The 13,410-nt window shown below is 32.6% G+C and overlaps 1 protein-coding gene across 1 annotated transcript; it reads right to left on the minus strand.

Moving 5' to 3' along the window:
* Window positions 1-5,306: 5,306 nt before the first annotated feature.
* On the minus strand, window positions 5,307-6,173 carry LOC141664643 (F-box/FBD/LRR-repeat protein At1g13570-like). Its single transcript, XM_074470596.1, has one exon. It carries the CDS (start codon window positions 6,171-6,173, stop codon window positions 5,307-5,309), a length of 867 nt encoding a protein of 288 aa, XP_074326697.1.
* Between the last annotated feature and the right edge of the window lie 7,237 nt (window positions 6,174-13,410).

The raw sequence follows: 13,410 nt of genomic DNA on the forward strand, positions 1-13,410 counted from the left end.
GGTCACCATGCAAGAAGGCATTAGTGACATCCATTTGAATTACTTTCTAGACCTAAATAGTGGCCACTGCTAGTAATGTTCGAACAGTACTGAATTTTGTCACAGGTGCAAACGTGTCTAAGTAGTCCACACCATAAACTTGATTGCATCCCAATATGACTAACTTGGCCTTGTATCTCTCAACATTGTCATCCGGGTTGCACTTCGTCTTGGAGAGCCATTTGCAACCTATAGCCTTTTTATGAGGAGGAAGAGTGGTTATCTTCCATGTGTTATATTCTTCCAAGGCCTGCAATTATTTATTCATAGCGTCTATCCAGCAGTAGGAGTATTGATATGCTTGTTTGAAAGTCACAGGGTCTTAGCTTTTCTCAATAGAAGACAAGAAGCGATATAATGGTTTCGAAATGGTGAGGTCCCTCACTTGGACTATATTGGCACTGGTAGGAAGAGAGTGCACATAATTATCCAACCACACTGGTTTCTGGGTGACCCTGGTGGATTTTCTTAACACGGGTGCAGGTGGTGTAGAGATAGGAGTGTTATGTGGTGAGGTATGTGGAGGTGTAGGAAAACTTTCATCTGGTTCAGCATCTCTGTCATCATCATCAGGTATAAACAGATCATTAAAATCTGTCATATTTTATTTGGATGGCTCAGGTAAGGGGCAAGGTATATGTTCAGTGTATGAGTTTTTTGAGAATGTGTTTAAGGGAAAAATATGTTCATTAAAAATTACATCTCGCGAGGTGAATGTTTTCATGGTTGTGAGGTCCAGAAGTATATACCCTTTGGTGTTTACAGGATATCCAATTAGCACGCATGGTACACCTCTTGGTTGGAATTTATCACTGGTTTGGGATGGATTAGATGAAATTGTAAGGCAACCATAAGCTTTTAAGTGACTGTAGTCAGCTGGTTCTCTGTGTAGAATCTCGTAAGGAATTTTAAATTGTAGAACTCTGGTAGGGAGCCAATTTATTATATGAACGAGTGTCATCACAAAATCTCCCTAAAAAGACAGTGACAGTCCTGATTGGAATCTTAAGCTTCTAGCTACCTCCAAGACATGTCTATGCTTATGCTCGGCTCTAGCATTTTGTTGTGGGTGGTTCACACAAGTGGTTTGGGGTGAAATGGCATAAGCAATGTAGAATGATTGACACTTAGAATCAGAAAATTCGGGAGTGTATCTGCCCTTATGTTTTGAGTTTGGCAGATAAATTTGTGAGGACATAATTGTGAAAACATTGGATGTATGTGAGGAAGTCAAATTTATGCTTCATCAGATACAACCAAGTGACTCTAGAGTGGTCATCTACCAATGTAAGAAAGTACTTGTAGTGTTCTCTAGTTTTTACTCGATACGGCCCCCAAGTATCAGTATGCACAAGATCAAACACACTAGTAGCATATGAAGTATTCAATGCATAAGGAAGCTTTAAAAAATTTTCCATATGGCATGTAATACATACCTGATTCAGTTTTTGGCTATATAACTTTGATGTGATGAATACGTTGAATGGTTGGTATAGCAGCATGCCCCATCCGCAAATACCAAGTTTATGCTGTAGCATTGACCAAATTATAGTGATGGTAGGTTCCTTGATCTTCATTGTCAACCAGGTAGTACAACCCTTGCTGGATGTAGCCAATGGCTTGTGTCTTTGTATTTTCAGAATGTAATTTCACAAGTCTGAGGTGTGAACTTTATTGTACATTGATTGTCTTTCAATAGTTTGTAGATGGAGAGTAAATGGTGCTTGAACTCTGGCACCACCAATACATTCTTCAGCATCAACCCACACTTGAGTTTAACATCTCCAACATGAGTTATGTGTGACACATCACCAGTTGGCAAATTGATGGTGAGGTGCCCAACTGTAGTTTTGACATTGGTTAGTAACTTTGTACTTGAAGTCATGTGGTCGCTCGTACCAGAATCTACAATCCAAGGGTCATTGTCTTTGGCAGTCACATTGCTAGAAACCATTCCAGAGAACACGTTTTCCAGTTCTTCATCTGAATCAGTGCACTTCAAAGATTGAAGGCATTTTCAGGAAATATTTTTAGCAATTTTTCAAGCTGTTGTGCACTAAATACAACATCTTGAGAGGCTTATGAAGAAATATTATTCTCCATTCTTTGGGGTCGTGGCTTGTTCCACCCTACTCTGTTGTGTGTTGGTGAAACATTGTTTCCAACACCTGGGGTCGATATTTAATGTGCCATTTTGGGTAGCCCACAATGGACCAGCATTTATCAGTCATATGACCCCTTCCTCCACACGCCTTACACATGTTTGTGCCTTTGTGTTTTCTCTCAGATGGGCCTCTGCTGTTCATCGCCATATGCACCATTTCTGTGCTTTGTAGGACTGCTATTTGAGACTCTTCTTATTGGATAACTGCACAGGCTGCTTCCATAGTGGGAAGTGTTTGTTGCATCAACAGCTGGTTCCTTAGAGGCCCATACACATCATCTAATCCATTCAAGAATACAAATAATTTTGACTCTTCTTTTTGTTGAGCAATCACTTCTAACAAAGCAGTTACATCAGTGGCCACAGATGTGACAACAGGTAGCACATTCATGGAATCGAATTCTTCCCATAGGCTAGCCATTTTGAGAAATATTCGGTCACTTTCATCTTGTTTTGAGTCAAACTAAAGAGATCTCTATTCAGTTTATATTTTCTTGACCCATTACTCAGTTGATAACGCCGTTCTAAATGCTTCCATATTTCAAAAGCATAATTTATGAACAATATAAATTTTCTAATCCTATGAGAAATATTATTATGTAACAATGAAATAACCAAGTTATTACAAGTATCCCATTGCATACCTTGATTTTCATCAGTCAGGTGCCTGGTGACTGTGCCATCTACGAAGCCAAGCTTCCATTTTGAGGCGAGTTGGATCTCCAATGATCTCCTCCAGCTCCTATAGTCACCTGCCCCTTCTAACTTTGCAACACTTATCGACAAGGGGCCATCAGAGGGGTGTAGAAACAAAGGGTTTTGTAGATCAGCAAACGAGAAGTGTCCTCCATTAGCCATGACTAAGTAGGGTGTGTTATATATGAGATTGAATATATGTTTATACTAGATCTGTGTTTTATAAACTCAAGAGATGAAAATATGGCATTCACATCTCTGATACCATAAAGACAAATATTGAATCCAAAAGCGATAAAAATGGGGAAAAGCTTTTCAGAGACTAATACTTAAACATGTTGTTTTCAATCTATCTCTTACATTTTACTTAGTCTGCTATATAACCACCCAATGAGAATCTTCTCCTAACAACCTCAAAGTTCTTTTACAATCATGTCCCCAATAATTGGGTAAGACAAAATAACAGCTACATAATGATAGGCTAATAAAAGACACACTAGTGCAAAGTAGTGACAAGAAGGATTTGCAGCTGTGCTGCATATGTGGCACTCTGGCACTGAGGTCCCCTCAATACAAGGGTTATATCATGATTCATTAATAATTTTTTCAATTATATAATATATATCTAAATTTCAGTTAAAATTTAGTCAATATAACCCTAATATTCAAAATTTTATAATTAATTAGGGACGGAAGGAGTATATAAAAGATTATTCTAAATTTTAAAAATTAATTAAAATATCTATTATAACTTGAATACATGAATTTAAATTTAAAAATATATCATAATTTTTTAAAACAATTTATATCAACTTTAACATAATATCAACTTTTTCCTCCAAACAATTTAGAACAACAAATTTTTTTTAGGTCTTCAATGCCTAACTGATGATACAAGAAGTTTAAGATGGTACAAGTTAAAAAAAAATTGACGATATTGTAGGATGTTAAAAAAATTGATTAATTAGGGACTCCTATAATTTGGTAGCAACATAAACATGTTTTCCTATCTGTTAAGCTTAAAAAATCAATGCAAGCAAAAAGTTTATCAGCTTGCCGGAGAAACTTGTGAAATTAGTTCGCCTAAGAAACCCTGTCAGAGTTGAGACCCCAACTTTGCTTAAAGTTTTCGGTGTTATTGTTATTAATATTTATAGTATAATGTAGTATAAAGTAGAAACAGATATAGAAGAAGTGGATTATTTTCTAAATGCGATTTCTTGAAGCCAACATGCACCACAAGTTAATAGTTTAACTTTGAACTCATAGATCATGGTCTAATTTTATAACAATAACAACAAAAGGTTTGCCAAGTTCGAAAACACTACAAGTTATACCACAAACCAAATACGGGAGCCAACTACAGGACTGCTCTACAAAATAATACCTTTTTCTAACACAAGGCGCACTCCACTACAAAATAATTTTCAAAGTCCAAACTATCTGGGCAACTAGTAGTTCACGGCCATATTATCCGTGCAACTTTGGATGTTCTAGGAAAACTCATCAACTCTTTCGAAATTCTCAATTCTTCTTTAGGATCATCAATCATGGTGTTGAGAAGTTTAATCCACCCAAGCCTAGGAGAAAATGCAAGCAAAAACTTTATGAAATGAAGCTCAGCCCTTGAACCGGCCATCCTATGTATCTTCACGGTTTGAAGTTGGTCAAAAATCACGTTGACCAAGTTAGGTGATTGTAAATATTGCAGAACAGATGACACCATAGGTTCCCTGCTTCCTACCAAGTCCATTCCATGGTTGCCCTTTGGTTTGCCATTTTAAATACGTACAAAGGTAAATATATGAGGATGGTTTTCATTAACATGAAACATTTATAAATCTAGTTAGCTTCTGAACATAAAAAAATGAGCATATTATGCAATGCCAATAATTGTAATAAATCTCAGAGCATAACAAGTTTCATTGTCCAAATATCTTCTAATTGCATAAGCATGATATCGTGATGAAGCAATCCTAGATTATTCAAGTCTGTCATGACCAGACCAATAAAAAATGACAAAATATTTTGAGATATAAAAAACTCACAAATTTTAACATTAGAGAAGTACAAATGAACATCTAACTTGCTTCGGATTAAAGTAATACTTCTTACCACATTTATTTCAAGACATTGCAGCTTGGGGAAACTTCTCATCAAGAAAAGAACATGTCGGATCTGAACCAAATCATAAAATTCAACTTTGTAAAGGGACAACTTTCTTGTTGTTGTTATTAGTCTCTTCGAAACAGCTGCACTTGGATCCAATAACTATTATATACATGTGTGGATGCATGTATATATTGAGAGAAAAAAAAGTGAGAAACACTTGGCACCAAGAGTGTTCATAAGCATTAATAATCAAATTAGTCAAAGAAAACAAACTATTTCAATTCATATAGGAGTTTCAATTTACCTTGAGAAAAGAGCCATTGAAGTGGATAGTACGGATTTCAACCATGTTGTCAAGTAGCTTTTCTAGATTAATATAACTCTTTCTAGAATCTGCCCCTTTTTTAGACAAGAGACTAAGAGTTCTCAACTTTTTGGTGCATTCAAACCATTTAGGATCAATTTCTCCACTTTTATGGATAAGAAAGGTGATGAGGTGGTGATTTTGTTTAAATTGGGATTCTAAATGTTCTATCCCAGTGCAAAATCTCAACTTCAACTCCTTGAGTTGGTTCCCAAATAACGTGTGGTCAGTAATGATGACATTTTCAAGTGTAACATCAATCAAATTACAATAGCCTCCAAATCTAAGCGGTGGATTGAGTGAACAGTTAGTGAGGCTCAAATGAGTTAACTCTGAACACGAAAACAAATAAGAGGGCATTTTGTAGGCTAATAGTGGTCCAATTATAAGTTTCAACTGCCTAACCCCATTATTTGATATATTTTTAATCCATAAATCCATATTTCGAGTTTCATGAATAGGCAGATCTTCAGGAACCGAAAGATGGAACTTCAAAATGGGGCCACGGTTACCTAAAAGGATCTCATCTATAATTCCAGTAACTTCCAATATTAAATTTTTTTCATCTAGTGTATCATTGTGGGCAACAATCCTTGAGAAAAAAACCCAATCAAAAACCAGATTGGGGTACAATCCCCATAAATCCCTCCACGTTTTAGAAAGAACACTTGTACTAGCTGCATCATGAATAGGCAAGCGTTCTAGGATGTGGTCAATTACTTTTCCAGGTAAGCTGCTGATTCTATCAATTGCAGCGGTTCCACTCTCAGATCGCCTTGTTTTGGCAATTCTCGACATAATTCTGGAGATACAAACAGGTACCAATAATAAAAAAAACCAGTGTTCGCCTGGTAATAGCCACTAGCACAGCATTTAAACAACATACATTCACAGTTGACAATCCAGTAATTTTTTTTATCAATTGAATATGTATACAACTATGAATTCAATTATGAACTAGAACATTAGAAACAGATTTAGCAAAAAAAAAAAGAACATTCCAAGCGAATAGACCATAGATATCAGAAATAAAACATAAAATGAAATAATTCAACAATATAAATAAAATATTTACCAACAATAATCATGATGAATAAATATACCTCTTCTCAGCTTGCAGCAATATTGGCCGACGATAATTCAAGCCTGTGTAGATAATAGACTAAGAGGGTGTATTCAATAAAATTTTAAAGAGGGGTGTATTCAACAAGATTTTAAAAGATTTTTAAGGACCATGGATATTCAATTTAGATTTTGAAAAATTATTCAAAATCTGGAGGTATTGAATTTGAAAGGTATGTAAGTGTATTCAATTTAGATTTTAAAAAAGTCTATCAAAATATTAGGTTATTTAATTTAGATTTTAAAAATTGCAGCGTTGAAATATGTATATTTTCATGGATTTCATATATGTATATTTTGATGGATTTGATAATACATTTTTAATATTTTGAAATTTCACTAAATTATACAAGAGATTTTGAAGGATTTCTAAAAAATTTAACAAAATCGTAAAGACTGCAATATTTTTTTTATCTAATTCCATCAAAATCCGCGAACATTTAAAATCGATGAAAATCCTGTAAAATCCACATATTATTATCAATTTTTCAAAATCTCAGTTGAATATATCCTAAGTTTGACACGGAGAGAAAAGGATTCACATAAAAAAATGAGCATATTATGCAATGTCAATAATTGTAATAAATCTCCGAGCATAACAAGTTTCATTGTCCAAATATCATCTAATTGCATAAGCATGATATCGTGATGAAGCAATCCTAGATTATTCAAGTCTGTCATGACCAGACCAATAAAAAATGACAAAATATTTTGAGATAAAAAACTCACAAATTTTAACATTAGAGAAGTACACACTACAACAAAATGGGGTATTTACGACGGTTTTTTTTGATCAGGAATCGTTGTAATTGAGCCAATTACGACGGTTTTTTCCGTCATTTTTGCTCGAGTAGAAAGTTCAAAATTTCGTCACAAATTTGAATTGCGTCGTAAGCTGAAACAGTGGGGCCCACTTCTGGAATTAAATAATAATAAAAACTTACGACGGAATTTTGCGTCGTATATTGATAACTTCCGACAGAAATATTGTCTGTTGTTAAGAAGTGGGACCCACCGGTAATAAATTGGAGCATTTATTACGACTAATTTATAGGTCGTAAGTTGTTAACTTTCGACAATAGAAACATCGTATTTGGTTTTAAAAAAATTAAAGTACGATGAAATATGTTATGAACAGTTGTCGTAAGTTTATATTTCCAGAAAAGCATATATTCTGACCTTTTAATTTTCAGCCATTTTTGGGTTCCAAAGTAAATTCTAAACCCTTTCAATTATTTAACCAAGCATTACCAAGATTTATAATTAACACTACAAGTCAAAATACCAAAATAATATTTAATGTGACCATAAATCCGTACTCGTTCAAAAGCAAAAGACCAAAGTATCATACACAAACTAATATGTACAAACATCCAAAAACCCAAATCCAGTTTAAAAACATAATTTGGACTATCTTACAAACATCCATCAGATATATTAACGCTAACCAACATTCAACCCCTAATAACTGGACCGCCACGAATCATAAGCCGAAACACTCATATCACGATCATCTTTCGACTCAGTACTCTCAGTGTCACTCCCACCACCATTAGTGTCATTTTCAGTAGCTATGGTCTTCCCCTAAAATGTACACGTAAATAAGTTAACAAAATTATAATAGATAATTTTGGGGTAAACTTGTAATAGATACAAACTCCTGGTACAAAATTTTTGATCAACTAAGCAACACTTCAAGAAAATATATAATTTATATGTACTAACTGAACTACATGACTTATCTGTACTATTGAACCAAATAAATTAAATACTTTGAAATCTCAGTCTATGTCATAGCTAGCATTGATCCCTAATCATCCGTGCAGCAATCTACTTAATCTAATTTTAATTTAACATTGTCATAATATTTTAAAAAACACAACAGAGGCAACACAACCAACTGCAATTATAAGAAACTTACTTTAATCTGGTATCTGATGCACATAAAAAACTGAAGATTGCAATTTTATATTTCGGTAATCCCAGAAAAAGCACTTTATATAACATAAATAACAAAAATATTGCAAGGCAGATTACTATGCTTATAAAACTGTTGCACCTCCAGACCAAAAGTAAAACAACACATCAAGTTTATTAACAGAAGGGAAAGAACATAAAGAAATAAGTCAAAAGATATAATAAATTTATTAACCATTTGAAAATGGTTATAAATTATATATTACATTTATACTTAACTTTTTTTCTTTTTTTCTTGCATAAAAATCAGCATGTGCTCTAAACTGCCAATTCCATTCACTATTTATTTATCACTTAATTTGATCAATTATTTATGTTTAATCATGTTGCTTGTATATTAATATGTAAAATCAGTAATTGTATTTTTTTAATTTTATTTATTAAATATTAGATATTAATTTCGTTTATATAAATATTTATTTAGAATATTCCGGAAACTTTATGTGCAAGTTATTTGAGTTAGGAAAAAAATTGTTATTTGTGGAAAGAAGTGTGAGAAATAAATTAAAAAATCAAAATTTTTTTATTTTAGGTATTTGTGTATGTCAAATATTTTATTTTCTGAATTTACTTAAGAGATTTGATTATTCTCTAATTAGAATTAGGGTTTTATGTACCTATATAAACAACCCTTTAGACAAAAATAAAAAAACTCGTACAGGATCATCAATTCGATTTGCTAATCTAATAAAGAGGTACGGCTTTATTTGTTTATGTGTTGTGTTGCTTTTATGCGTGCCTCTAAGTTAAATACCAGTCTGTGTCCTCAATGCTTAACTACTCAATTGTATTGTACCATATCTAATGCCTTTTTGGTTGTCTAAGGTAGAAGTATATTTAAGATTAAATCTATATATTATTTCGAAACTCGTGAATCATGCTAATATATGTGAACCAGAAGTTTAAAACTCATGTTTTAAATTGATTATAATTAATTTAGTGTTGTTATTCATGTTAGCAAAGATTAAATTAATTAATTATTTATGCAAATCATGTTTAGTTTATGCTAGGTATTAATTTTGTTTTAGTGAAAATAGATAACATGGTTACTAAAAATTTTAGTTGAATTAATCGCTAGATATTTTGATCATTATAAGGAAAGAATATTGCCCACTTATTTTCTAATTTCTTTACTTATTTTTTTTCTATTTAAAATTTAATATGAGCATGACCATAATTTAATTTAATTAAGATGTTTTGCCGGTTATTTGTGTTCGACTGGTTGACTTAAGTATTAGGATTTTGGTGTACAACATGCATGCCCAGTAGTTATAATAATTTGATTTCTTTTATAAAATTGCATGCAAAGGATATAAAAGAATAGGGTACAATGGACTAGTTTTGGTCTTGAATTCAGTATCATGCATATTTATGTTACTAATTTAATTTGCATGTACGTATGATGTATAGATGTAATTGTGCGCCTGCTTGCATAATATTAAATTATTAGTATTAAAGTTACAGCTTCTGTGATTTTTAATGGCTAAAGTAGTTGCCAAGTTTAAGTTTAGAGTAGTAGTGCATGTAGAAGATTTGTTTATAGAATAAGTAATTAACTATGTTTGCTTATTAAAATTTTAGGATTTATTCGTGTTATTAATTTCGGATTTTAGTGTCGACATCGAGGTAAGTACCTTTTGACTTACTTTTAATTTTCGGAAAAGATATTTCAATTCTGTTTTTGATTTCGTATAAGATATAAGAATTTAATTTCGAAATTTATAAGATATAAGTATTTGTGAATTTTAGAACCAAGTCTCTATGTTTTCGAACCCGTTCGTAATTTACGCTATAGTTCCGGAACTAGCCTTAGATACCCTTAGTAGGCGCATAAGTGTGTAATTTTAGATACGTATTAAGGGCGCGTAATTATTGAACTTTAGATGCCGACCACTTGCAAAGTGTGGTATAAAGAATAAGAATAAGAATAAGATGCCGGCTACTGGCAAAGTGTGGCCGTAGATCAAGACTGTGGTATTTATTAGAATTATCGTTTCGTTCTGTTTTACTCTGTTCTAATCTGTTATAAAATCTGCTCTATTATGTTTTAAATTCTGAATTTTAAAATATAAAACTTTGGATTGGCTTTATTTTAGAAAATATTTTACAAAATTATTATTGTATTGAGAAAAATTGTTTTATTGAAACACCCATTGTTTTTCTGTTAAGAGTTAGTCAATTTGTACTTGTTGAGCTGTGTAGCTCACCCTTTTTAACATTTCAGGTTCGGAATTTGGAGCATATTAAGAATAAGGAATATGAACTATGTGAAGATTTGTGCTGCTTAGTTTCGTGCTATTTGAATCAGAATAAAGACTTTCGTATTTAAAGAATAAATTTGATTATCTGTTAGAAAATTATTATCGGATTTGTGGAGCTGCGTCTCTGTTTTTATGATTTTGATTATTGAGTTTGACCGTTATTTTGTCCTTCGTGATATATTTTAAATTATCGAATAAGAATCTATTTTGTATTAGTTTTGATTTAGATTTAATAGTCCGGAAGTGCGGGCTGTTATATAATATTTACACTATGATAAGCCTACCCATTTGGTTTAATATGTGGTACTAATAAAAAACGGGTACAAATTTAGCACGTATAAACATCAGCATATATGTACCTTCTCATTTAAGAAAAAAAAGGAAATACCAACGACAAATTTTACCTTGGCAGCTCCTCCTGGTCCATCCGTCTTATAAATATTGTTTGGCACCTCCACCACGACCCTCACAATTGCTAGGCGTGTTTCTCTCATAATAGGATGGTCTCAGGTAGTGATGAGTCTCCTTCCACCACATCCTGTGCTAAAAGACGGATCTGCTCGGGAGTCAACATATACTCTTCCGGATTGGCTCGAGCTTGGGCCAAGCTCAGATCCACGACGCTCATGAACATTTCATCTTTTATTCGAGCCAAGGCTGATCTTCCGAAGCTTCCTTCTCCTTTCCGAGGCGGTGGGGGCGTCCCTCAAACCCTATAACAATATAACACATATATGTTAATACTGAGAACAAATTTTATGCAATAATTCTAGTATTTTTAAGATTTCAAGTACTATCACAGAAATATACCATATATATCAGAGGCTCGAACCCGTGGATGTCCAAGAATGGTGTTCTTCCGAACACCTCCCACTGCCTCTATCCAACTTTGGATTTGGGTCTCATTAGGATCAACACCTTTCTTTTTCACATATATTAATGTAGCGCTCATGAAAGTAGTAGCAGCAAAGCATAACCCATTTCAAATGTAATAAACCCCTTTACACTCTCACAAATGAGAGATTTATAAATAAACTTTTTTTATATATTGTTGGTTCTCTGCACTTGCTAAGATCAGACCCTCAAATTAGTCCTCTAAATTAAATTCAAGTTACGAAAAAATTACACAAATTTCTATTTATCATTTTAGCTTTATTAGTTATAATATGAAGATTGTTATCAGTTTTCTATTTATCATTTATTTTTAAGGAATACAATTGTCTCTTGCTTATTTTATGCTCCCTGGATGACAGTGTTCTACTAAGTGGACCCTACAAATCACACAGTTTTTATATATATCAGTAGTAGTAGTTATTATATAATGTACATTGGAGAGTAATTTAATGGTTCCTAACTAAGCAGTCATTACAAGAAAATAGTGTTAAATACAACTGGGATCAAATACAACCATATCTGGTCGAATTTAATAAGGGCTGGCTAAATTCAACCGTTCGAAGTCATATTTAAAATCAGTTGTGTTTAGTCTGTCGAATTAAAAAACAATTACAACCGCCTAAATACAACGGTAATTAATTACCACCGGAAATGCTTAAATTTAGAAGCGCGACTAAAAACAACCAACAACGATTGAATTTAGGCTCTCCTAAATTCAATCGAACAATTACAACCGATACCGTTTACAACCGCAAACGGTTGTATTTAGCCGCCCTAAAATTGGAGGGAAACTATCCCGCCAATAAAATTTTCCCGCCAAAATAATTAGAGGGAAAATTTGGAGCCAAATATTAGCTCAAAATTTTAAAAATATTTTTTTTAATAAAAATTTAGAAAATTAAAATTAATATTTTCAATATTGTTAAAATATGTAAATAGGTAATAATATATTAATTCTAGATCTTGTAATTAATTTTTAATGTTTTTACATTAATTTAACAATTGTCGATTATTTTTATACAACTTTAATATTTTGTAATTTTGCTAAATTCAACCGCAAGTGGTTGGATGCTATTATAAATACAACCGCTTTCAGTTGAATATTAAATACAACCGTTTTCGGTTAGATTCCTAAATACAACCACTTTCAGTTGAACATTAAATACAATCTCTTTCAGTTGAACATTAAATACAACCGATTTCGGTTAGATTCCTAAATACAACCACTTTCAGTTAAATTTAGCCGTATGTGTATTATAACTTAATTCAGTTGAATTTAGGAGATCCGTTTTAGCAATCCTATTGCGTCTTTCTTTCCAGCAGCCGCAATTCTTCATCCTCTCCCTTCTTTCACCCCATTTTGCATTCATCTCCCTTCTTTCACCCCAGTTTGGATTCATCTCCCTTCTTTCACCCCATTTTGCATTCATGTAATCATCCATTATCATCAAGTAAGTAAAATTATCGATTATTTTTTGTTGTATTTTATGAATTTTATAAGTCATTCTTTTTTTCATAATTGCATACCTCTAACATATATAGAAATTATTTGATTAATCTGAATTTAATCATAAATATCAAATAATTTTTGTTTACTAAATTTATTGATAAAATGATATATATAAGTGTAATATGTTGATATCTTTTTGACAAGCCATATATTGATAATATTAGTGGCTAATAATTACGTATATGTCCGTATTTGTAGATGGCATCCGATCGTAGTTGGATTGGTCGTAATCGATTTAATGAGGCAAAGTATATAACAGAAGAATATAAAG

The sequence above is a fragment of the Apium graveolens genome, chromosome 6, assembly GCF_009905375.1.
Source record: "Apium graveolens cultivar Ventura chromosome 6, ASM990537v1, whole genome shotgun sequence".
NCBI lineage: Eukaryota > Viridiplantae > Streptophyta > Magnoliopsida > Apiales > Apiaceae > Apium > Apium graveolens.

Coding starts and splice junctions, on each gene's coding strand:
- LOC141664643 (XM_074470596.1), bottom strand. CDS start 6,173: ATGTCGAGAATTGCCAAAACAAGGCGATCTGAGAGTGGAACCGCTGCA.